The following is a 24832-nucleotide window of genomic DNA, read 5'->3' as shown; positions in this document are numbered from 1 at the left end:
AGAATCGGTTTATTTAAATACAGAGCTTTCGCCACACAAGTGTGGCTTCATCAGTATAAACTGCAACAATAATAAAGAATGATATACTATTAAGATGGTTATAAAATTTAATGAAAGTGTTAAAAAAGTAGATAATATAGTAAAGAAATAGAAAAGATCAAATATTATACATAACTATAAGACTTTAGGTCAATACACTAGATAATAAGATGATAATTAACATGTAAAAATTCAAATCTATTAAAATTGTAATTGGAGAGAACTTTTAACTATAAAACTAGTTTCTACGTATTGTAGCTCCTATCATTTGTCTGACTTGTCTGACTTCTAACGATGACATAGCCTACACTATTTATTATCGTGATAGCAAGGGATGAAAACAAACTGAACTGCTAATTCAAAGAATGTTGAGATGCAAACAAACTGAACCGCTAATTTAAACAGAACTAAATTCTAAGAATGTTGAGATGCAATGACATTGGCATAGCAACGATAGGTTAAAAGTAAAAATGCATTTCAATAATGATGTCATAATGAAAATTTTATATAAGAAATGAATTAAAAATGAACAAGAGAGTAGTAAAGAAAAAAACGTATTGAAATGTTTAAATCAATTAGTGAAAGAAAAGAACATCTAAATCTAAAACGAGAGAATTAGGAAAATAGACAAAACAAGAAGGTCTAAAAAGTAGTTAGTAAAAAGATCGTCAGTAAAAGAGTGATAAGATTGTTTATTCTCTAATGTTTATCCCAGTAGGTTCTTGTGAGTGAAGTGTTTTAATCCAAAATTGTTCTTTAGTTTTTCTATATTCACACGTTTTGTTAAGTTTATCAATGGCAATGGCGTGAAAATCAACAGTGGTATGATTTTGTTTGTTGAAATGTGAAGCAACAGCTGTGTTTTTATTGTTTTTGATGTCTCGTAAGTGTTCACTAATTCTGATTTTAAATTTGCGTCCAGTTTCTCCAACGTATTGTTGGAAACATTTTTGGCAAGTAATTAAATAAATGATGTTAGAAGAATCACAATTAACTGACTGGAAAATATTAAACTGTTTATTTGTAACACTGCTGGAAAAGTTTTCGCAAGGATTAGAATGAGCACAAGTGGAACAATTTTTTCTGTTACAATGGGTGAAACCAGGTGGGGTCAAGGTGGAATGTAAAGGTTTAAGGTTAGTTTTGACTAGAAGATCACGAAGAGTAGGGCATCTTTTGTAAGCAGGAAGTGGAGGATCCGGAAATAAAGTTTTCAAATTTTCATCAATTTTTAAAATGTAATCAAATTTATTAAATACTTTTTTGATGTTAGGAAGTGAGGGATGATATGTGGTGACGAATGGTATACGTTTAGAGTTAGTGGTTTTTATTAGACTTTGTTGCTCAAGAAGACTTTCACGATTCATTGCTTTAGCTTTATTAATGGCATCAGTTATGATTTTAGTTTTGTAATTTCGTGTTTTGAGATGAATGCTTAAAATTTGGGTGTGTTTATCAAAAAATTGAGTTGTCGAGCATATTCTGCGAAGGCAAGATTTGTATTCGACTCTGCAATTATCATCTGATTTTGTTTGACATGCTTCTGCAGCAGTTAACATAACTGTTCCAGTGTTCCTCATCTACACCAATTAGACGACGACTCCTGAACATTGCAGATCAAAAATCATGTACTGTTCAAGAAGTATTCGCTTTGCGAAACTTGTCGAGGAAGTTGCCCTTTCGTTCAACTTTTCCTCTGGGGGGAAGTCTGTGGCGATCCCCGCTACACAATAAAACAAAAAAGGAATATATATTGTCTGGCAACACTTTTAAAACAAAATGACTGATTTGTCCCTGCCTCGTTCTCTTTTTCTTTCTGGTTGTACTGGTGCTTACTGCTCATATGTAGACTTGTAGAGTGAATAACAATTTGTTGTCTGAAATTCTTATGGAAAAGAAAACAAAGCAAATGAAGCTGAACAATCACCAAAATTTAAAGTGAAGGAAAAGAAGAAGAAAAGACAAAGTTTGAATTGACTGTGATTTATTAATTGGGCAGAGTTAAATTTAAGTAAAATTGTATTCTGTAACTATATTCGTAATTAATTAATTCTGTAATTGTATTCATAATTAATTAATTAAACTTATTCTGTCATTTGTCATGTTTCTATAAAATAGGTTGAAAAATAGAAGTCGGGAGCCCTTCTGGTGTCAGATAGCAATTAGTATAAACCTACATAGTTAAAGTCCCGCAAAACTTTCACAGAGTAGTAGTTCGATTAATGCTTTAATTAAGGTAATGACGTTGACTATCATGATCGAACTATTACTTCTCTGTTTAGGCCTACTATCATGCTTTTCATATTCAGAATCGGTATCTGTACAGTGACATACACAAAGACCGTGAGAGTCTATATTTCGCCAACAGATAAGCTACCTTAAACCTTGGTCAGACTACAGAGTAGCATTAGGCAACTCTTGATAAAAAAAGTCAAATTATATCGAATGCCCTCCCCTCCCCACGGAACAAAATCCTGCGTACGCCACTGAACGTACCCTCAATACGCGTAGTTCATTGGGTTTAGTAAGCCAACTACGTCGTCTACGTAAGGCATAGCGACGTTAACAATGTTATGTCGTATCGTTTATTTTCAATACAGCATCTATCGAAATGAGTAAACTAGCCTTTGCAAATTAAAACATTGTCAATGCAAGCTGAGTACCTATGCCAGTAACCTATCGTCCAGTGGCGTAGCCAGGGGGGAGGATGGGGGTTACAACCCCCCTTTGGCACGCGTGTGACGTCACGATATTAAAAATGATGCTTTCAGTCTCTATGTCTCTAAAACAAAGTTTGCCTAATTTAAAACGAAACTGCATTAAAAGAGCGAGTTTTGCCAATACCAAACATTCAAATATCTCAGCCAGGAATTAGCAAGAAAAGAACATAGAGACTTAGCTTTACTACCGAAAAATGCCCAAGAAAACATGATCTTATCCTTCTGCCATGCCACCGGACAGCACCATTTTACAGGAATATTTATACCCATATTTTTGTTGAAAACGCTCTCAGAATGCACCAAATTCAAAGTAATTTTTCAAAATTTTCTGGGGGAGGCCCCCCAGACCCTGGGTGTCGTCTTTGGCGAAGACGCCGTCGGGTCGCCGGCCGTCAATAACCCCCTTTCAAAATTCCTGGCTACGCCACTGCTATCGACTATTATTACCAAATGGACGTTTTTTTTATTTTTCCTTTCGATTCAAAAGCATTTTCAATGGCTCCCCCCCTTGAGAAAATCCTGCGTGCGCCACTGTATGCGACTGTCGAGTTTCTTGGCAGTCGAGTGCAGCAAGAATTGACAGCGATAGAAAGGTGTTTCACTCATGAGGCTGAGCTCATCAGTATCGCACCACTAATTCATGCCACACAGTTTTCAACCACTGCTTTTGTCATTCCTTACCCACGTGGAAAGAAAACAACTAAACTAATTGCCGCCACTGTTAAGGAGCGATCTGCCAGGCGTCAGCACTACCTGACTACTCACTATACAACAGCGAGCATTGTGTCATACCAGTGTAGCCTCCACACTAGTCATCAAGACTTTTTCAAAAACATGTGTTTCTACTTTCTCGGCAGTCTAGTGTAGCAAGAATTGGCAGAGATAGACATGTGTTTCGCCATAATTTTTCGCCCATTTTTAGAAATGTATTTTCGCAAAAACCATATAATGCTTTAACACTTAATGCAGCTAACATGCAGTGGCAGCTGGTTGGTTGTAAAATAGCAAAGATTACACGAAATAGGTTCAGTGCGCAAACAGTGGAACAGAATTGACCAGTTTTATTAATTTTCGTTGTCAGTGATTCGCCTTTAGTAACATACACGATCACAAGATAGCCTGTTCTACTTACATCACCAACGTCCTCGTTATCGTGGCATGGATATTCCGATGACGTGAACGATACCTCAGCAATTATGACGTCATCAGAACTTCTGCGACGTTTTGCAGCAGCAGGTGACGTATCATCACAACTCGATGCAGTCATCTCCTGGATTTCGTCGTCATTCTTGCGTTTGTGCCGCAAAATGACTTGATCTGCGTGGACGTGGAATTACAACCAAGCTGAAGCATCAGCGATAAGTATCAACCACTGATGGTGATGCACGGGGCGAATTGCAGAGGTGAAACATTTTATTTTTGAGGTGAAACAACTTGTGTGTTTTTACTTAACTACAAATTTTCCAGTTCAACAATCATATAGAAAGATGTAACAATAGCCTACGTTGCAATGGCGTTGTTGATGAGAAACATTAAAACAACACAAATTGACTGAAGCCATCGCGTCGTCTATGGAGGCCTATCTAACGGTCTAAATATGCTAAACAATGACACTGGTGGGAAGATTAGTTTTGCCCAACACCTTAAATGTAATAATAATGAGGTAGGCAATGTAACGCAAGAGAACAACTGCACGCCCAGCAAGCTGGTGCAACAGAGAAGCCCAATTACGGATCCAATTACTTAATATTTAAGAAAAATGTACGAGTCCAAATTATATCAAGTTATCTTGTTGGGTATCGCAATTTCGAACAATAAATTCTCTGTTAGGTCAGTTCAAGGATGCATCAGTTAAGTTTAGAAAGAAACCAACAATAGTGTTTTTCTGTTTCTTATTCAAATAGAATGATTATTATTGAATAATGAGAATATTAAGAATAATGCTTATTCAAATATAAAATTTATACATCCAGTGAACCTTGAGTATCAAGAACGGCTTCCGTGACTTCATCTTCATCATCATGGGAAGGTGACTTGATCAGATTCTCCTCTCCTACAGGCTCCTCATTGGAGGATGAGGTTTCTTCCAAGTCCTCAGCTGTGGATCAAACTACATTGAGACTGAGATGCAGATTGCGGAAGACAAGTCACAAAACATACGTCACAAAGTCCATTTGTTCAAAACAATCAGCATACATCACTCAGTTGTAAGTGGGCTTGACAAGATAAAATATATGTGTAGTTAGCAAACATGGCTAATTGTTTGACTGATATATATATGATAAGGCATGCAAAATTTCACTGAAACGTATGTAATATAGGTTATTCATCATCTTGCGCCAATGAACGCGGCAGTGGTAGCTATTAACTGGAGCAGTGCTGTACGTGGCACAGTTTAACTTTTCTAAAACAATGCAATTGTAGAAAAGTGTTGCCAAAACGTGAATATGGCCAAGAAATCGTTTTGAAATATAAAACAAACAAACCAAGCTCGTTGTTCGTGAGTCGTCACAACGACGATTGTTTGGTGAGCGATTGATACTTTTGATGACGGGATTGTCTGGTTTGTTTTAACAATTGGTGTGAAGGAACAGGCCACCAGCATAGCAGCACTGCGCACATGCAATGTACTTTCAACTGGCTTATAATTGAAATAACATGCAACAGTAATTTACAACATTTATTGCAAAAAACTACGACAGTGCAATGAAAGCAGAACTGCTACACCTTGACTTGATTTGCCGGGTACCAATTAGATCACTTTTAACACTGGTACTGCATTGCAAATGATATGATTAAATGCTCTTTCCAGCTAATTGGAGACACTTCAGTTAATTCAATTGACACGGGTAAATTTATAGATTTCTTGTTTATTTCAGAACTGCAAAAGTTCAAAACTCTGATTCAGCATCTAAATTTTCCACAACTGTTAACTACAAACAACTTTTTGAGTTGTGTTTTTTTTTAAAGAAACAATCGCAAAGAAGCCGACCGAATCTATCGGCGAATGATGACGAAATGAATACAAGTCTAATTTCGTCTGCAGCTATTTCGAAACATATTTAATCACTAGAAAGTTTAACTAGGGCCACACTCTACATACACAACTAACTTTTGATTTTCCGCAAACTTTTCGTTCATCACTTTTACCCTCGTCCTAAATCCACTATTGTATTTTTTCACGTCAACGATTCTAAAACCAAAAAGCGACGATTTTCTATATACCGATTGACTTCACGTATCAGCTTCATCGTGCACCAATCGCGATGGATCGCGCAGATTCACGTTCAATCAAACGCCGTGAGCGCACAGCACCATTACAAGTTTCATCATCTCAACAACATGTACTGTACAGTAGGGTGTTTCATTTTTTCACCATATTTGAAATTCAAAATGCCTGGGGTCCCATCTGGTGTTATTTGGGTAAAAAAGTTTACACCCCAAATTTTTTTCAATTATGACGTCATATTGAGGTGGTCCACGAGGTTTGAAATTTTTGGGCCTCAAAATCTCGAAATTTGGCCGTATCTTCGAAACCGCTCATCATAGATCGACAAAATTAGTATCAAAATGTGCAGAAGGGTCGGTTTCCTATACGTGATGTAGAGAATATTAAGGTCTATCTGCTTCAGAAAAAAAGTTATTTTAAAAAATCTGATTTTTGGTCTATTTTCTCCTGATGAACAGAGATCAGGTGATCAAGATAAAGTTTTTCTGTATTTTTCCCCTCTTGGAAGCTGTTATTGCGTAATAATAGTTGGTGTTAAGGTTTCAGTACTGGGCTTGTCTAGTCTTGCTATCTGGTTAAGCAAAGCCCCATCTTGCATTGCTCCGGGACCCTTCTTGGCGCCGTCCCCAAAAGAAATGACATGGGAAAGATATATTTCGTTCATGTGGAACATGCATTAAAGGGTATGAATATCATGACCAACTTCATCATTGAAATAATTGACCAGTCCAGTATTGACTCCGGACTTTTTTCCTGTGTTGAAAGCAGTCGTATCAGCCATGACTGAATATACTTGGGATAGGTGAACTCTGCAAGCCTACTGGATGATGGTGCCAAAAATCAGTTCTGCAGTGACCGACACACTTTTGGGAAAAGATTTAACAGCAAGCACACTTTCGTGTTTTATATCATTATTATCATCAACAAGTTGACCCAAGAAAACGTATCGATCTATTTTATCGACAACGCGCCCATCATAACATAACTGCATGGCAGAAGCTGAGTTGAGAAGGTTCTTACTTTCCATCAGAGATTTTTCTCTCGTTTTTTGTCGTTGGCGGTATACTGTCGAAGGAAGGTGATGCAGCATTGCAGCTACTTGATCTTTTCCAAAAACCGACCTCAGATCTGACTGCTGGCGTACCGAAGTCATCCTACGATCAGCAAGTACACAACTTCTATCATTTATGGAAAAAGAATGTACTTTCTTGTACACTTTTTCCCAAACAGCTAGTTTCAGAGGCTCGTATTCTTTTTCATCTTCCCAATTCATGTCACCATCAGAGTCGCTTTCGCTACTGTGTAGACATCTAACTACTTCATTTATTTTTCTCTGTTTCAAACATAGTAGTGCCGATGTTTTGGCAGATTGTATGCCAGAAGTGCTAGGTTTCTCTGTTTCCTAAGCACTGAAATACGAGCTTTGCTCTATTTGCCAACTACAACTTTTAGCAGTTCATCTTTTAAATGGGGTATTTTCTTCAAAAACTTAGGATTAGTTTCGGCTACTTTCTTCCTCAAGTAAAAATAGTGACTGACTATGTCTGAATTCAGGGGAAGCACATTTCTCTCCGATTCCATGAAGTTTTGCATCGACTTACTAATACCTAACCTTAATGCCATAATGACACTTAATCTAAAGCAGGTGAGCAGCATACCTCTTCCTCAACGGTTGCATTAATATTATAATAGTAATACCTTCAAATTACCATTTCATCTCATGCAAAACGAACAAGGACTATTATTACGCAATAACAGCTTCCAAGATGAAAAAAATACAGAAAAACTTCTTACCTTGATCACCTGATCTCTGTTCATCAGGAGAAAATAGACCAAAAATCAGATTTTATAAAATAACTTTTTTTCTGAAGCAGATAGACCTTAATATTCTCTACATCAGGTAAAGGAAACCGACCCTTCTGCGCATTTTGATACTAATTTTGTCGATATATGATGAGCGGTTCCGGAGATACGGCCAAATTTCGAGATTTTGAGGCCCAAAAATTTCAAACCTTGTGGACCACCTCAATATGACGTCATAATTGAAAAAATTTGGGGTATAAACTTTTTACCCCAAATACCACCAGATGGGACCCCAGGCATTTTGAATTTCAAAAATGGTGAAAAAATGAAACACCCTACTGTACAGGTAGTTAGTTTTGAGAGACACTTTGCACGATTGAGATTGCAGTAGAAGCTTTACCTATCACTCACTAGAAGTCGCTTTGTCATCCAGCTGCATCAGATCAGAGGTGGACGTTTCAACATCTTCGCAACAAAGAGGCTCCTCAACATCATCCTCAACCGAATCGCCGCATTCGGGATCAACGATCTTCTTCTTCTCTTCATTATACTTCTTTAAGCACTCCTCCGAGAAGTTGGCGCAGACCCTGATGCAGAAGATCAAAATTGAAAAAACACGTCCACGTGGATACCAGAAGACATTTAATTTACCCCCTGGCCGTTGTGATAGAGGGTTAATCAGGTCCATGGTCCATCCTTTACTTTGCAACGTTCTTATAACAATAGCACGGTTTCCTTGAGTGATTCCATTCAGGAATAAGGATTTACGTTAAAATACATTGTTTTTGCACAAATACAAACTTAAAGCCAATTCTAATGTTGTTCCAACAACAACAACAACAACAAGTTACTAAATGACCTGTGCATGGCGGGGGCTCGGGGGTGCACCATGTTGGAGAGGATGACGGATGCCTCCCCGCAGAAACCACGGACGTCTAGATTGCTATCCCGGGCGGCCCCGTGGCTGAAGAAGCGGACAGCGAACTGGACGGGAGGAGGCCACTTCATGGAGGGGGAGAGACAGAGCGACAATAGCGCATGGTAAAGTTCCTTTCTAGCTGCATCACATCTGAACAAACGGCACACAAGTCGTTGCGTGATTGAGTGAGTAGAAACTCACTCAATATTACTTTGAACTTCAACTGACGTCGTCAGCAAAAATAAAAGCATTGGCTGAAGGTAAAGTTCACACAAACAGGAACATGGCCTAGTTATTCATGGAACATATGTTTTTACCAAGTCAAACAAATTCCGACTTTTACAAGTTTAGTTCAGTGCGCCATAGCCCTCAGGAGGGCTTCTATCTAAAGCAGCACATTGTTTAAATCAAAATACACCTGTCTCACAAGTACATAGTTTCTGGGTTCTACAGTTAGTACTTCGAATGGTCGATGCTGTAAAATCGATGTAGAGCAATGTAAAATCAAGAATTGCACAATCCAAACAAGCTTTCATCAAAATGCCAAAATCTAACTCAATCTCTCTAAACACGAGAATACGACAGAGCTTCGGTAAAAAGTTTGTCTTGTTGAACCATAGGCATACGAAGCCGAGTAACGTGATCAAGTTTAACATCTTCAAGTTTATTACATATATATAGAAACACAAAACTACGCAACAAATTAAGTATCGAACGTTTTCGACATCACAAGATGTCCTCTATGAAAAGGAGACAAAAATGTGCAGTGTGCATGTGCTTTGTTCATTTAAAGAAAGCGTCTGACAGAGTCCCGGTGGATAGGGTTTTTTAGCGCAATACTTGTCGCCAGTAGCCATATTACTCCTGCCTACAACACATTTTGAGTAGTAAAAATGGTCAATATTGTGTAGGCTACATACGATTTAATGCTTAATCAATACTGTGCTGTTTAGATTTAGACAAATTGATGCGCAAAATTAACATGTCTTCATTGAAAAACTTAGACGATTAGCCTATAGACTGTTCGTTTGTCAATGGAAAAACCAAATAAAATTTTTGTTTGAGTTATTATAGATTAGTTAGTCCTATAATAGTTTATTGCAACTGGAGTTAAAATGTTTGTATTTTACTGTGTTTGGAATAGGCTAGTCGGCATGTTTTAATTTAACAATAAAATAGATTGGCTGTGTTTCGATCCAATCTTGGAATATTTTGATTTCCTTTCTAAATGGCTAGCGTGGAAGCTACACTGTTATGGTTAGCGAATCGTAATGCTCGCTGTACTAGTGAGTGCTCAGCCTTGTGCTGATAGCCAGCAAGGACGCTCTATTCTTCACAAGAAGTTGCCTACGTTTATTTAGCCAGGAGGAAGATTGACATTATGAGTTCCAGATAGAAATTAGAAATACTTGAATTGAAATACTAGATTGGGATGAGCTTTTATAGCGTTTGAAACGATGTAACTCGTCATCCAATGTCGATAGCTTGTGAAAAATCAAGGTCCAACTTTTTGCAGAGAATATCAGTTGTCATGCAAACAGCCACTCTGCAAGTATTGTTGTCTGGTTGCATCGTGATTCGTGATGTGTTTAGTGTCTACCGTACAATCATCCTTGCGTAGTCGTAAGCAACCGAGACTTTTAATAAAAAATTACACCGTCACGAAAGAACTTTGAAACATCACTGGACAGGTCATTGTTTAATGAACCATAACAATGTAAAAATTTCTTTTGGCTGGAATAATGTAACAAGCGAAAATGGCCATTGCACAAGAAAGGAAGAAGAACGACCGGTCGCAATTTGTCCTGGCTTTCCATCATGGTCGTTTTAAAAAAAAGTATTGACTTTACGGGAATCTCTTGCATAAGCTTGCTTGTGCAGTCGCAGTCTAAAGCCTCTATGACGTTACTGGTTCATTATGACGCTCGGTTCATTAACTAACTTTTGTGACATTCTGAAAACTTCGGTCGATGCTGAAACTGGAGGATAATGTTTTGGTCAAAGCTGAAGTTTTGACCAAACAAAATTTTCTTTTAAAATTTAGTGTTGAAATGTTTCTGACGCACAAGATGAACATTTCTACAATTCAACTGACAAACGTAATGAACCGCAATATTACGGTGATATCGGTGAATACTGAGGTATTCATAACCATTGTTTGATGGTTTGCCACCGGCTGATGATTACCTTTGATATGGGGCGAGTCCGCTCTTTCCCTCAATCAAGTGGAGCAGGAGGCCCACCACAGCTTCCTGCAGGGACTTATGAACAAAAGTCGACAGTTGCGACCCGTGGGAGTAGACGCACAAACGAACCGCTGGAATACAAAGAACAATATATTTACTATTTCGTCAATGTCTTGAATACTTTTGGGCTTGTTCAAATATCACATAATTCCAAAGTCCTGGCTCTCTTCACTAATGTACCATCAAAAATGACGCTCCCGCCAATCATTATGACGTAATACAATAGTTCTGATACCTGACATCCCCTAGAGCCGGCATACGATGATGTCGGAATAGCCTGAGGATATTTGTTCCAACTGGTAATCAAGCGTGTACCGCACAGTTCTAACGCACCACTCCTAGGAATAAATGAGAACCAACTATCTTCTCCACTCGGCATGCACCCCAAAGCCTGGCCAGAGGTGGGTAGTAACTCTCCACTTTTTTTGGTAAGGCCGCTACATTTTGTTGGAGTAGCGGCGCTACTTTTTTCAATGTAGCGATATCGGAGAGATGCTACGTTTCTTTCAGTCACACTCCCACTACCCGCTACTTTCCCATTAACAGTAAAAATGACTTGTTTTTGGAGATTTTTATGACAACAATGCGTGAAAAATCAAAGCAGAAATCATTCGACTATTGCGAGAACCATCAAGCCACGGGTTCAAGAGTGACACCAACACCAGTCACGACTCCGAGGATGAATGTTTTGGTGTATTGGTGTCATCGCATGAAACGTCGGTGCGGAAAGAAAAAGTCAATTGCGGAGGGCGGAGGCCTTCTATCAGGCAGAAGCAAGTCCATGAGCTTTCTTAGTGTCGATTTAAAATGTCTGTTCATTAAATACAACACCCCCATTCCTTACAGTGCTGCGATGGAAAGGCTTTCCTCTGTTAAAAAAAAACGTGCTAAAGCCAAAGCGAAAGGAATCAGCGACTCGTAGTTTGAAATGCTCGTGTTTCTGAAAGATGCATAACAATAAATTTCACCTAGAACGTGTTTGCTATAACGACGTTGAAATGACAGTAAACGAATGACATCAGTTGTTTTCAAAGACGTTTTGATCTATTGTTGGCATCTTCAATTTTCAGGTTTCTTTTCTTCATGTCATCTTTCAAGTCATCCCACGTTTTCTTCGGTCTTCCATTTTCAATTTTCCTGTCGATACCTTTTTCCAGATTCGCTTTGTCAAGTTGTTGTCATCCATTCGTTCAAGACCATCTCAGAAGATGACCACGCAAGTACCCTTCAACATCCTCAACATCAGTCTACTCTCCCAAGACATCATTTTTAATTCTTCGCAAAATCAATATCAACAAAGACATATAAGATTAGAAGCAATAAATAATATTAATATTACAAAAAGCGTTTAATGCCAAGCAAAAAGTCAAGCAGAGCAAATTACTTCAAGTATAGTTCATCATCATCATTAAGTTCCTTCCTATCGTCGAGGGTTGGAGGCAATGAGACGCCAAGTTTCTCTGTTGTGAGATTTTTCTACTGCATAAACAGACGTAACCCAGCAACAACACTACATTTAACATACTTTACTTTGGTGCTAATCATTACCCGACTTGGTTTTTCAATAAGGTTCTTAGAAGATTTTTGAATGCTGTGCTACGTCTCCAGTTGAGGAGCTTGATTTCAAGAACTTTCTAACAATCCCGTTTGTTGGCAAGGAATCCAAACCTTTTACCACAAGTTTGTCCAGATTTATTGCCTTGAAGTCTAATGTTAAGATTTTTCCCGTCTATAAATTATTTAAAGCTGGTTTCTATTTTCAGTTGAAGTCTAAAACTCCTTTCCGCTTATGTTCAAACGTCGTGTAAAAGTTTACTTGCTCGCATGATGCGAGTTCAACATACATTGGTATGACCACGCGACATTTGTTGACAAGATTGGGAGAGCATCTGAATTTAGCTAATTTGAATCAAAACAGTGCAATCAAGGATCATATTAGAAACTGTCAATCTTGTTCTAACAATAAACCCTCATTGAAGTGCTTCGAAATTCTTCGTAAGTGTTTGTCTGAGTTCGACACCAAGATTCATGAGGCATTGCAAATCTTTCAACCCAGGGCTCAACAAGCAATTATTTGCTGGCGGAGCTTCCTATCTTTTAACAGTTTTTGATTGAACTGTCACGTCTTGTGCTTCTCGTATTTTTACTTTGTTTGTGCCACTATCTCGTGCTGTGCTTCTGTCCATCTTGCGTAATCTGTTTGAGTCCTTTTCTGAACAATTAATTCATTTTACCTTGCACTACTTGACCCGTTGTGCTGCGTAATGTTTAGTTGTCAGTTTGTATGAGCTAGTTAAGCAAGTTTCTGAATGTTTAGATTTATCCATATTTTGTTCGCGATAGTGTATTATTCTTTAGTATTTCTTTTAAAAATATTTTCTTATAGGCTTGAAAAGGGCTGTATGAGTGTATGTTAGCTGATTGTTTTTGTAATGTTAAATGTAGTGTTGTTGCTGGGTTACGTTTGTTTATGGTTCAAAAAAGTTACCTCTCTACCCAAATTGTATTTTCTACTGCAGTTTTGTAATTAAGTCCTGACCAGTCTTCAATATCATTAGTCCAAATTCTTGGTGGTCTGCCTCTATTTCGTTTGCCGTTCATTTTTCCTTCTAGTAGTTGTCTTTGAATAGAATTATTGCGAATCATGTGCCAAAATATTTCAATTTTCTAGATTTAATTATTTGTAGAATTTCCATGTTGGTTTGTATTCTGGATAGTACATCTTTGTTTGTGATTTTATCCTTCCATGAAATTTTAAGCATTCTTCTATAAATCCACATTTCAAATGCCTCAAGTCGTTTAACCATTTGTGATGACAGTGTCCATGTTTCTGCATTGTAAAGTTCTGCATCATCAGAAGGTCCTTATTCTATTTGAATAAGGACTTTCTGATAATCCCCTTTTTATGGTGAAACAGGCCGTGAAGGTTTAGAGAGTAATAACTATATTTGATGTAATATTAGAAGCAAATGTTGCCACTGTCACGAACCTTTCAAAGCATTAGAGCATGTATCCTGGTTGGCTTCTTCATTGTATAGTCGGCTTGGTTGGAAGGAAGATGGAAGCTGGGTGGAGCTCTTCTTCTTCTGCTTCCCTTTTCCTCTACTCCGAATTGCGGTCTCTTCCGATGATACCTGGATGACGATGAGAGTGAGTATTCTTGCGAAGCCAGTTCCTAATTTCATGGACACATGTGGCGCGGGGAAAGAAGCAAAGGTACAGAATGAGTAAGGCCCGAAAGAGGAAGATTAAACTCCTCGTGTGTCTCTCCTCTAGACACAAACTACGTTGGCATACAGGCAACAAAAATATTAACCTGACGCAAATTATTGGACAGCGTACCTCATCAAAAACCGTTATGTAACAGATGAAACGCTAGTTAATCAAAACATTATATTTATAAAACAATTTATACGGGTTTGGATTGCACCATTCTTGAAGGCTTGTAAAATGCCAGAGGCGATAAGCAAGCAGGGTGAGTGGACATCTTGCAATGTTTCTAAACAAATACAACGAACAGGTCGAAAGAGGACTTACCTTGAACCTATCAAGAGTTGGTGTGATGTCATCAATGACGTGATCTAGCATGGCTTTTACGTCATGAACTTCACCGCGAAGGAAGCGAGTCCTACTACCGCAGCTCTGCTCCAAGTAAAGAGGTTAGGTAGTTGGTAGATAACAACGACGATACAAATACATCGGTTCAACGTAAGACATCGGGTTGGTGTTGAAAACAATGCAACAAGGTAGCGTCGAATCATAAACGCATGAGCAAATAGAAGCCATTGACTAACTCCACAACTTGAGGTCGTTGGAAAGGCGGGTAACCGCGTTAAAAACATTTAATCGGGCACATCAATGTTTTCTCATCCACCAGATACCGTTCATTGTCAATGGACGTATTGTTAATACTTAACGCGGATGTTGCAATCACACTGGTTCATAGGTTTCCACAGGAGACACCATTCAATCGTCAAAGCCAAGACCTGTACGAGCTTTTCGAGTGTAGACTTTGAGACCAGGCGGGTTAAATTAGCTGCGTCTACGTGATGGCTAATATAAACCTTCAGAACATTTTCCTAGATGTACAGGGTGGCCCAGCGAAGTGTGGACTAAATTTCATATTAAATTTAAGCACATTTTCTCACTATTAAATGATTTGTATTTATTGCTGATTTATAGTATAACACCGGTCTACAAAAAAAGAATATTTTCTGAGCACTGTTTGGACTTTGAAAAGTGATTTGAAGTAATTTTGGGGTGCTGAGTTTTGAAGTAATTTTGTTTTCGATGTGGAAATCGACGTGTCTATGTGGAAAGAGCATCAGAACTTGCTAAAGAGGCACATGTCAGCCGTTCAACCGTCCAGAGGGTGCTGGTAAGGGATCTTAAGGTGAAGCCCTACAAAATACCAAACGACAACTTCTTTCTAGTGCCATAGAGAAGAAGAGGTTCGAAAGATGAAAGATTCCTCCGAATAAGTTTCTTGATGGCACACAGCCACAAGTTCTTTGGACAGACAAGAAATTATTCACCACTCAAGCAATACACAAAAGCCAAATGATCGGATTTGGATTAAATTTAAAGATTCAGTGCCTGTTAAACGTCGAATCTCATTCAGGAGGCAAACCAGCTTCGATAATGATGTGGAAAGGGGTTACGTTCATAGGTCTCAAAACCTCTTTGATTTTCATCGAGGCTGGTGTCAAAATCAACATGTTGAAGATGTTAAAGGATGAAGTTGTACTTCGGGTGAGGAAAGTCACTGAAAATGAAGGAATTACACTTCAGCAGGATGGAACAACCTCTCACACAGCCAGATTGGTCCAGGACTGGTATTTTCGCCCAAGAAACTATGGCCTCCAGCTTCTCCTGATTTAAATCCAATGGACTTGGAGCTTTGGTCCATCTTGGAGCAGAAGTCCTGCGCTGCATCCCACTCAAGTGTCGAGGTTCTGAAGCAAAAACTGACCAAATCTTAGGCAGAAATTCACGATGCAACCGTGCGTGCCAGATGTGATCGATCGTCTTCGCCAGGGTACCAAGGAGAATAGTGGATATGTTGAATAATTTTTTGGATGCTATTAAAAAAAACACATTCCTCTTTTATTTGATATATGAGTTGTTTTTATTGGCCTTCATACAATTGAAAAAATCTAACTTTTATTTTTCCACACTTTGCTGGGCCACCCTGTAGATGAAAGAATACAGTATATTCGTCAAAATTGTAAGATTATTATCAAGTGACAATGTTTTAAAATGCCTAACCGTCGCACCTGCAGCCACTCGCATAGTGTGGTGTAGATATTGGAGCGAATGTTGGCATACGCCTTTGGCTGGCCAGGTTCGGGGGAAGGATCCTTCCATAAGTTCAACAAGTTAAAACATACGCAGTTGATAACGGAGGAGTATTTGAACATCAGATGAGGGGAGCTGAAATATAATCATGAAATGAAGCAACAAATTGAAAACATAACAAATATTTGCGTGCAAGAGAAAAACTGAATACCGAAGCAGTTGATGAAAATAAAAATACAAAAATTTAAGTCAATCGACAAAAGTGTTCCAGTCGATGTTAGGCCATGATCAGTTGATCACACAACAATTTCCAAAGGTTAATCTCCAGAGATAGAAGATGTGTCGTCGTGGTCGCGACAACCGACTAAAGCAGACCGGATGATGTGGTATTGTGGGGGGTGTCTTGTGCAGCCGACGCGTCTTCCGCTCTGGCAAAATGACGTCTTGGGCGCAAAACTTAAATCGTTGTAAAACACGTTATTTGCTTCTGCGGAATTGGCCTCAATTTGTTGCTTCTAAAGCAGACTAAAGAAGCCAAACCAAACCTTGCAAACATTTAAAAACAAAACCGGCTTACCTTTTAATGAGCGTTTTCAATATTTCCAAGCACCACTGGTGAACGTGAATGAGATACTTTGAACGAAGAAGTTTCTCGCTGGTGTGGCCCTAACAACAAACACAACGCGCTGATCAGAAGACTCGCTCAGGTTTGGGTTCACTGTGCCAGCCTTCCACTTTGTGTTAAGCACCAAACCCTGGCTGACAAAATTAATACGACAAAGATTCACTTGAAGGTTGCACAGCGGAAGTGAAAGTCAGCGACATCAGCCAGTGTCTGTGTGGGGATTGACAAATGATATACAGAGGACACAGTGCATCAGGAGCCACCCGCAATACCAACCAGGCTTTTAGGTGTCATTTCGCAGCAACTCTGGATGAGCGTCACTATCCGATGGAATGGTATCCCCACTGGAACCTTCAAATCATCGCTTTCCATTAAAGATTTCAGGCATTTGCAGAAGGTCACAAACCTATAACAAAACCAACAAACCTGAAATAGTTAACGACCGTGCAGCTGATGTACTTTGGAAAGGAAAACCAAGTCACATCCATGAAAGCATTTATATGATTTCATCAGATGAACCGGAAACATCTTAAATCTGATGGTAAAAGGATTCGGCCCCAGTGGCTCCACGACGACGAAGAAGATTTGAATTTCTTGCTAAGTAATCGATAGCTATTAAGACATGCGCCTGTCACCACACTTTGCTATTAACTTGACCAATATTCCAATAAACATGAGATGACCCTTAGACTAAACGTTGAGTGTTAGTTGCAATATATAAAAGGTGAAGGTAACGTGACAAGGGCATGGACCAAGTACTCAAGTAGTTTTACTCTGCAAACGTTGAATTTGTGTAAAACCGACAAATTTCCTAACTGGAAATTAGTGGAATGGAGATACATCTGGGTTGGCAGATAGAAACACAAATAGTTCGGAAACAATTGACACGCGTTGTGTTGATAAGCACAATGACATGATTTCGCGAAAACAATATCGAAGCTACGTGACGGAGGCACCCGCTCAAGGACCATCCTCGTCAGGTGAACTGAAACAGCCACACATTGTAATAATTTGAAACTGTCAATCAGAGTTTGAAACTAAAATTCGCGAAGCACTCCAAATAAAGAAGCACAAACTTAACCTCAACAAGCAATTGTTCGCTGGAGGGGGAGGGGCATCTTTCTTGTTAAATCTGTACTAAATTACGTTTCTTTCATGTTGTATTGTGGTTTTCCTTAATTTTCTTAATGTTGTTACCGCTTGGTAGGCTATCTTGTCTTGTGATCACACTCCCGCATAGTTTATAACAGAATGTTAACACCTTTTGTGTTTATCCTTCAGCTGTGTTTGTACCTATCTCAGTGCAAACTGTGATTAATTTCAGTTATTTATTATTACGTTTTACGAATATATACGTTCTTGTGTTTTGTTTAGATCAGGGGTTTTCAACCTTTTTTCACCGTGACTCCCTCAGAACAATCAACGTAGCCTCATGACTCCCATAAAAATATTCAACAAAAGCATATTGCAAAATTTAACCGAATTTGATCCACGATGACATCTAGAGGTGTCGTTTCGCTGTTGCAATGTAAACTTCTGAAACCAAAAACGTCTTTTTACAAAGTTGTACGGCTTTATTACATTTCCTCCAATTATTGCCTCCATTCCAATGCAGCAAAAGCTAAAAATGGCCCCTATTCCCCAGCAGCCCTTAGATGGGCAAGGGGTGCGAAGAATCTCTGGGTTCCGAGAAATCGGCCACCCCCACTAGTGGGGAACAAACCGACGATGGATTATGATGATGATGATGATTTCTTATCAAGCTTGGCTAGTTATGAGAGAAAAAAATAATGAGAATAAGCTACATTTTCACCGATTGAATTTGTTGCAGTCTTTTATGGGTGTATTTAAATCAGTCTATGATACACTGGATTTTCAGGTGCCTCGCAACCTCCCGATAAACGACTCCCAGGTTGAAAACCCCTGGTTTAAATAAATTAAGTTATTTTCTGACGAGAACAGAAAGTTCTTGCTGAGTCTATCAATCCTGTCCGACGTATAGACACCAACCTTTGTATCAGACTGTAAGAAACTTCCGGCTCTTTACTGGGAAGAGGTGGGATGGGGAGGGATAGACTCTCCTGGCAAGGATCTATAACGTCTGAAACAAGAGAGTGAAGTGTTTGATCAACATAAAACACATGGAACCTGCCAACAAAGCATCGCCATGACAACACCGGGGGAATACGAAGCACCGACTTCCGGAACAACGATGAACTCTGTCCTTCTGCCCCGAACCAAGATATCTTGGGGTGACACTGGACAGATTGCTCACATACCGCCACCACTTGGTGTCACTGCGCGAGAAACTCACATCCCGTGCTGCGCTACTCAAGCGCCTGGCAGGCTCTAGCTGGGGGGCGAGGGCTGACACTTTGCGTATAGCAGCCTTAGCCCTTGTCTACTCTTCAGCAGAGTACTGTGCACCTGTTTGGTGCCGCAGTGCTCACTGCCTTAACATCGACACTGCCATAAACAGCGCACTGCGCACAGTGACCGGATGCCTGCATCCCACACCATTGGACAATCTCCCCATTCTCGCTGGCATCCAACCCGCTGAGCTTCGTCGCAAAGAAGCCACTCTGTCCCTCGGTCGACGGGCACTGGAGCCTAACCACCTTCTCCACCACAAGATCTCTGCTCTCCCAAACGAGCACCCCCGTCGACTGAAATCAAGACACCCATTCGTGCCAGCCGCTCAACTTCTTATCAACGAAGCTGATGTACAAGACATCTCTGCGGCTGCTTGGGCGGACCATAAATGGAGTTCTGAATGGAAGTCAACCGCCACAAGACTCTATTCGTTTATCCCCGACGCCGACACACGCCCCATCGGTCTAACACTACCAAGACAGGCATGGTTGCGCCTCAACCGTCTTCGTACGGGCGTCGGGCTTTTCCGCTCAACCATGCACCAATGGGGATGGCCTCTTCCTCTTCCTGTGAATGTGGTGCCGAGGAACAGACCGCAGACCACATCATCAATGACTGCTCCATCTTCAAACCACCTAATGGAGTGGAAGGTCTGCGTGTCATGGATGATGAAACCAAAGACTGGCTGCTCTCTAGTAGCCTTCCAGTGTAGTCCGGGAACATTGTGAATCTTGGGTGGTAAAAGGATAGACCCTCGGCCCCAGACGCTCAAACGACGACGACGATGAATCTTATTTCACAAGCTCCTTCCATAGAAGTTCGCTTGCAAGCCGAGTAGGATATCTTTATTTCTTTATCAGGGAGTCAAAAAAGATGTCATCAAATTACTGGCAAAACGAAATGAGTAGACAATGATTTAATTCACTCCATCAAGATCTCACCATCCAGCAAGTCGCTGTTGAACAGTTTTGTTGATGTGAAGGTGAGAGCAGTGATGACTTCGTCCAGTTGCTTTTCCAATTGAGCAGCATGTGTCTTCCCCCCTGTGCCCCCTCCGCCGCATAGTGGGATGTAGCGCCAACACCTGAAGGATTCATAGACAAGCATTATGCAGACATAACAGGCCTTAAAACTTGTGTTTTTTTCCGGCGGCCATCTTGGCCTACCGGGAGCTCCTTCTCGGCGGCCAAATCTGCGCGCATGGAGGCCAAAATACAAATAACGACAACACAAGTATATAAATAGAATTTGCAACAATGCTAAAATGATCACTTAGCGTTGTTGAAGTCTGGGCGACGTCCTGCAATAGACTCGTTGTACCACGCAATAACTGCTTTATCGGGATTGTAATCCGGTATTGCGGGACCATCTAACGACACTACTAAATCGTTTCAAGTGCTCGCAGCTCAGTAAATTGTTTCAACTGCATACCGCCTTTCATAAAACCTGACCATTTATACCTTTATGATGTCACCATTGAGGGTGTGAAGTCACTAATCCACAGCGGGAATATTTCTCAACTATGAAGACACGTGTTTCCCCTGGGATGTCAACTAACCTAGTTCTCCTTTTTGACAACGATTTAATGTCCGACAACACTGAATCGACATAAAAATGACAATAACGCCAACCGATGTAAATTAGCACTTCGGATTAACACTTTGTTAAAATAAAAGTCGGGAATTGCAAACAAGACTTACAGCGCTGGTGATCGCAGCTGGATATATTCCATACAATAGCAAATGTTCCCGCACAATGCAACAGTGGTGATTATGATGCGCTGACCTAATTCTGCGTCACTCTTTGATACTACAGATTTTCGACAGTTAATCCACGATCATTCTATTGCGAAATTAAATAATTGGCTAGAAGAAACCGGCGGCCAAACTTGGCCGACTGAGAAGGTAGCACCGGCGGTCATTCAAGCACTACTTAGCGGCCATGGCCGCCGGCTGCTTTAAGGCTTGCATAACCTTGTAGAGTTGTAAGCTAAAAAGTTGTAATTTGGTATTCAGATATTGTATCCCCAAACCTCCAAACCTTGATTTACATCATTGAGCAATCAAACCCAGCACTTGCACCAACTAACTTAGTTAGTTCATAGATGCACTTAAGCATACATTTTATGGACAAAGAAGATTAATGCCTTTGCCTAGGTTTGGCTATTTAAAGAAAAGCATTGCCTATGACCTGCAAGCTGTCTTGTTCTGTTGAGAACAATATTCCTAACATATTACAAAATATGACCAATGGACGCGTTCAAGTGTGATTTTCTTATTAGTCATAGTGCAGTCATTTCTTTGAAATAGGAATCTTAAAGTCATTTAATAATTTTTTATCTTTTTAGATCTCAGTAACAACCTAACATGATCCCACTAAGTACTGAAAGCAAACAATGTGTCATAATAGGATATTTCTATTCTCCATAGCTTCGGCTTCAAAAAATCTTTCAATTTGCCAAACCACCAACAACCTTCCTTCCATTCAAATCAGGGTTGGAAAAAATTATGATTTTTTTAAAAAAATCAAAAAAATCGGATTTTTTTGATTAAAATCAGATTTTTTTGATTTTTTCTTATATAAAAAAGCGTGGAGTCTACTTGGGGGAAGAGATCATTTTAGCAAGATAGCAGAATTATTTTTAACCCGTTGATTGATAGAAAGGCTTTGCTTTGCAAATGTTTAATAATTTTGATTATCATATTGTAGGCTAGCCTGTCTATTGCACATATTTTTAAGTAGGTGTGATATGTTGCTTTATACTAAATGATAATGTGCATATCGAGATTGAGGTACATCTCAAACTGTCATCTCACTACACTAAGATCCTTCCTTACGTTTGAGCACACATCACTTTGCTTTTTTGCTCAACTGATGCATAGCCTACAACCAGACTTTTTGCTAAGAAAGTTTAACTGTGTAATATAATGATGTTACCAACGTACCATACCAAAACAATAAAAGTTCAGATGACACAAAATTGCAGTTTATTTTGCATTGAGAAGTTTGCATATAAATACAAGCTCGCCAGCTTTTGCAGTGCCCAATCGATTTCGAACTTCTGAATGAACCAGACCAAAAGTGGAAAAAACTCGCTCAAAAACTATGTTTAGTGAACAACACTGTTTGTGAACTGCCAAGTAAACTAAGTTGCCTTTCAAAACATGCATAGCCTATAGCCTTAAGTATTTAAATATAATTTTTGTATTACAGAGAAGCAGTGAAACGTTTGTTGATGTATATATTTATTTTTATTTTAGCAAATAAAAAATCATTTGATTTTTTTAATTGATTTTTTTGATTTTTATTGTTTGATTTAAATCAATGATTTAAATCATTTGATTTAAATCAACCAACCCTGATTCAAATTCAGAGATCGTTTCCAAGACAAGTCAGCTTTGTCAACGCGTACGGCGCTGTTAAGCGTGATATCACTTTAAAGTGATATCAAGTTGTTTTTTTGTCAGTTTTTACTTTGTGAACAACGAAGAAAATCAGTCTCTAGGCTATATTACAATTACATTGATGGCATACTAATATGCGCATTCGTCTTGTCATTAAACTGATTGAGCACCGCCAACACGCTTGTACTTTCCTTTGGCATGTGTTGCACAAATGGTGTTTGCATTGTTCATGCATGCTGTGCAATATTGTTTAGGTGGGAAAGCCTCCAGGACATACCACACAAATTATATCCCTGGCGTAAAGTTCTAGATTCATCACGCCACAGGAGGATCAAATAAGGCTAGTGATGGTCCAATCCCCGAAGTTCCTCTTGTACACAGTAGTCACTGTAACCAACGTTTGAGACCGATAGTGCAGACAAGAGAATGCTTCAAGAGATTGGCTAAAATGTTCGCTAATAATAACAAAATAGAAGGGAGTAGTTTCTTACAACACAACAAACGATTTAGAAGTTTGATTAAAACCAAGTCCTCACCTCACAGCCGTATCTTGGATGGAAGAGTTGAAACTAAGCATATGTGGGAGCAAGTACTTCACCAGCTTGCCTCTGTACGCACCACATGGACCGGGGAAGTACTTCAGTATCGCTTTGCAGCATTTCAAAACATAATGTGGATTCTAAAAAATGTACAAAAATACGTTTATTGATTATATAATTAAATTTACTTCATAATGGGTTGTGGATTTGTGAAACGTGAAAAACTTTTTGCTTGAAATGCAAACAGCAAATATGTCGAATGTCCATGTCTTGCAGCACGCATATACACAAACAAGATGTGTTTACTCCACTAATGATGCCATTGCCAATGATTATCATATAAAAGGGAAATGGGTTGATTACTGATTAGAATATTAACCTAATTGGAGATGTACCGATATATCGGTAGCATCAGTCAATACATCAGCATCGGCCTAATTTTGGAGCAAGGATATCGGTATGGGCAAAACCTGGCCGACACCTAACCACTAAAAACGTTCCAATACATTTATTTCGCATTGCGTATTTTGGGTACCCGCCACCCGGTCATTTGGTCGACAGGACGTTTGGTCGACAGACATTTGGTCGACAGGACGTTTGGTCAACAGGACGTTAGGTCGACAGAACGATTTATTTTAGGGTTAGGGTTAGTTAACTAACCATAACCCTAATCCAACCCTGACTCTAACCCTAACCCAAAAATGAATCGTTCTGTCGACCTAACGTCCTGTCGACCAAACCATACGCGCCGACTTCCGGAGGGGCCGGGGGGCGGCGCCCCCCGTAAATTTATAGTTGAGGGGCAACAAAAATGGTGATGACAAGTGGTGTTTCAAAGATAAAACACTTCGCGAAAGAGATTTAGATAATTTAAACGGACTTAAAGAATGCCGAAAGCAAGAAAAGCCTACGTTGCTCTTGCCCGCAAAACAGCAGCTGATCGCATGGCTATCTCATACGGTATGGAAATTTCAAAGTAGATGGTAGAGTAACTTGCACTGCTGTAATAGTCACGTACGGTAACTATTCACTGCAATATTAAGTAAACCAGCTAAATTAGACGCGCTATTTTCAACGAGGTCTTCCCGCTGTGAGACAAAAATGATTCAACAGAACGCATTGTTTTCTTCGCAATGTGTGAGAATTAAATCGAAAACCGATAAAAGAAAAGGTGTTTAATGGTCTTGGTCGCAGACATTGCCTGCATTAACGAAGTCTCTTACCGCTATCATCACCTAGCTAACCTGACATCATTGTTTTATGCGGCCGCTAAGGTTTGACATCGACTTTAACGATCATGGAATGTTACGTAATAATAAGAACGATTATATCCTACACGCAAAAATAAAAAAAATGATCTCCTCTTTCTGTTTTGTCTCGTGAGCTTTGCATATTGCTCAACAAGTGCATAAAGTTTACAATTGACAAGAAATCATTGAATTTGAAAATTAAGTTTGAATCACTGCAAATAAACGTATTCAAAACTTTTACTTAGGCCAACGCGATTTCACACTCCGTAATCTACGTCGACAATGATTTTTAGTGCGTTCATTTTAAAAATTGCCGAGCTGGAGACAACAGCTTGTCCGTGTTAGTTGAACTTGTCTTTTTGAGGTGAAAATCACTTGCGAACATCT

General features: G+C 39.4%; 1 protein-coding gene and 1 long non-coding RNA gene across 3 annotated transcripts in view; one reads left to right on the top strand and one right to left on the bottom strand.

Moving 5' to 3' along the window:
- LOC145782306 (proline-, glutamic acid- and leucine-rich protein 1-like) overlaps positions 1-24832 on the bottom strand; it is a 43277-nt gene that overhangs the window by 5043 nt on the left and 13402 nt on the right. Inside the window, exons 5-17 of the mRNA XM_082594096.1 lie at positions 23193-23335; positions 20194-20336; positions 18890-18980; positions 17156-17285; positions 16832-16920; positions 16233-16389; positions 14494-14598; positions 13946-14090; positions 10898-11027; positions 8651-8860; positions 8203-8378; positions 4738-4857; positions 3892-4076 (exon numbers count right to left, since the gene is read on the bottom strand). Of these exons, the coding sequence (XP_082450222.1) occupies positions 3892-4076; positions 4738-4857; positions 8203-8378; positions 8651-8860; positions 10898-11027; positions 13946-14090; positions 14494-14598; positions 16233-16389; positions 16832-16920; positions 17156-17285; positions 18890-18980; positions 20194-20336; positions 23193-23335 (1824 nt within the window). The remainder of the gene's footprint in view (positions 1-3891; positions 4077-4737; positions 4858-8202; positions 8379-8650; positions 8861-10897; positions 11028-13945; positions 14091-14493; positions 14599-16232; positions 16390-16831; positions 16921-17155; positions 17286-18889; positions 18981-20193; positions 20337-23192; positions 23336-24832) is intronic.
- Positions 1194-23326, top strand: LOC145782307 (uncharacterized). 2 transcript variants are annotated; one of them, XR_014290829.1, is made up of 4 exons: positions 1194-2005; positions 3990-4162; positions 4733-4966; positions 22911-23326. It is a non-coding gene; the product is annotated as an uncharacterized LOC145782307 (long non-coding RNA). The 2 variants fall into 2 exon arrangements; XR_014290828.1 differs by lacking the exon at positions 22911-23326 and adding an exon at positions 8225-8827.

This window comes from Aplidium turbinatum, chromosome 13 (assembly GCF_918807975.1).
Source record: "Aplidium turbinatum chromosome 13, kaAplTurb1.1, whole genome shotgun sequence".
NCBI lineage: Eukaryota > Metazoa > Chordata > Ascidiacea > Aplousobranchia > Polyclinidae > Aplidium > Aplidium turbinatum.
This window is presented reverse-complemented; position numbering and strand designations above follow the sequence as displayed.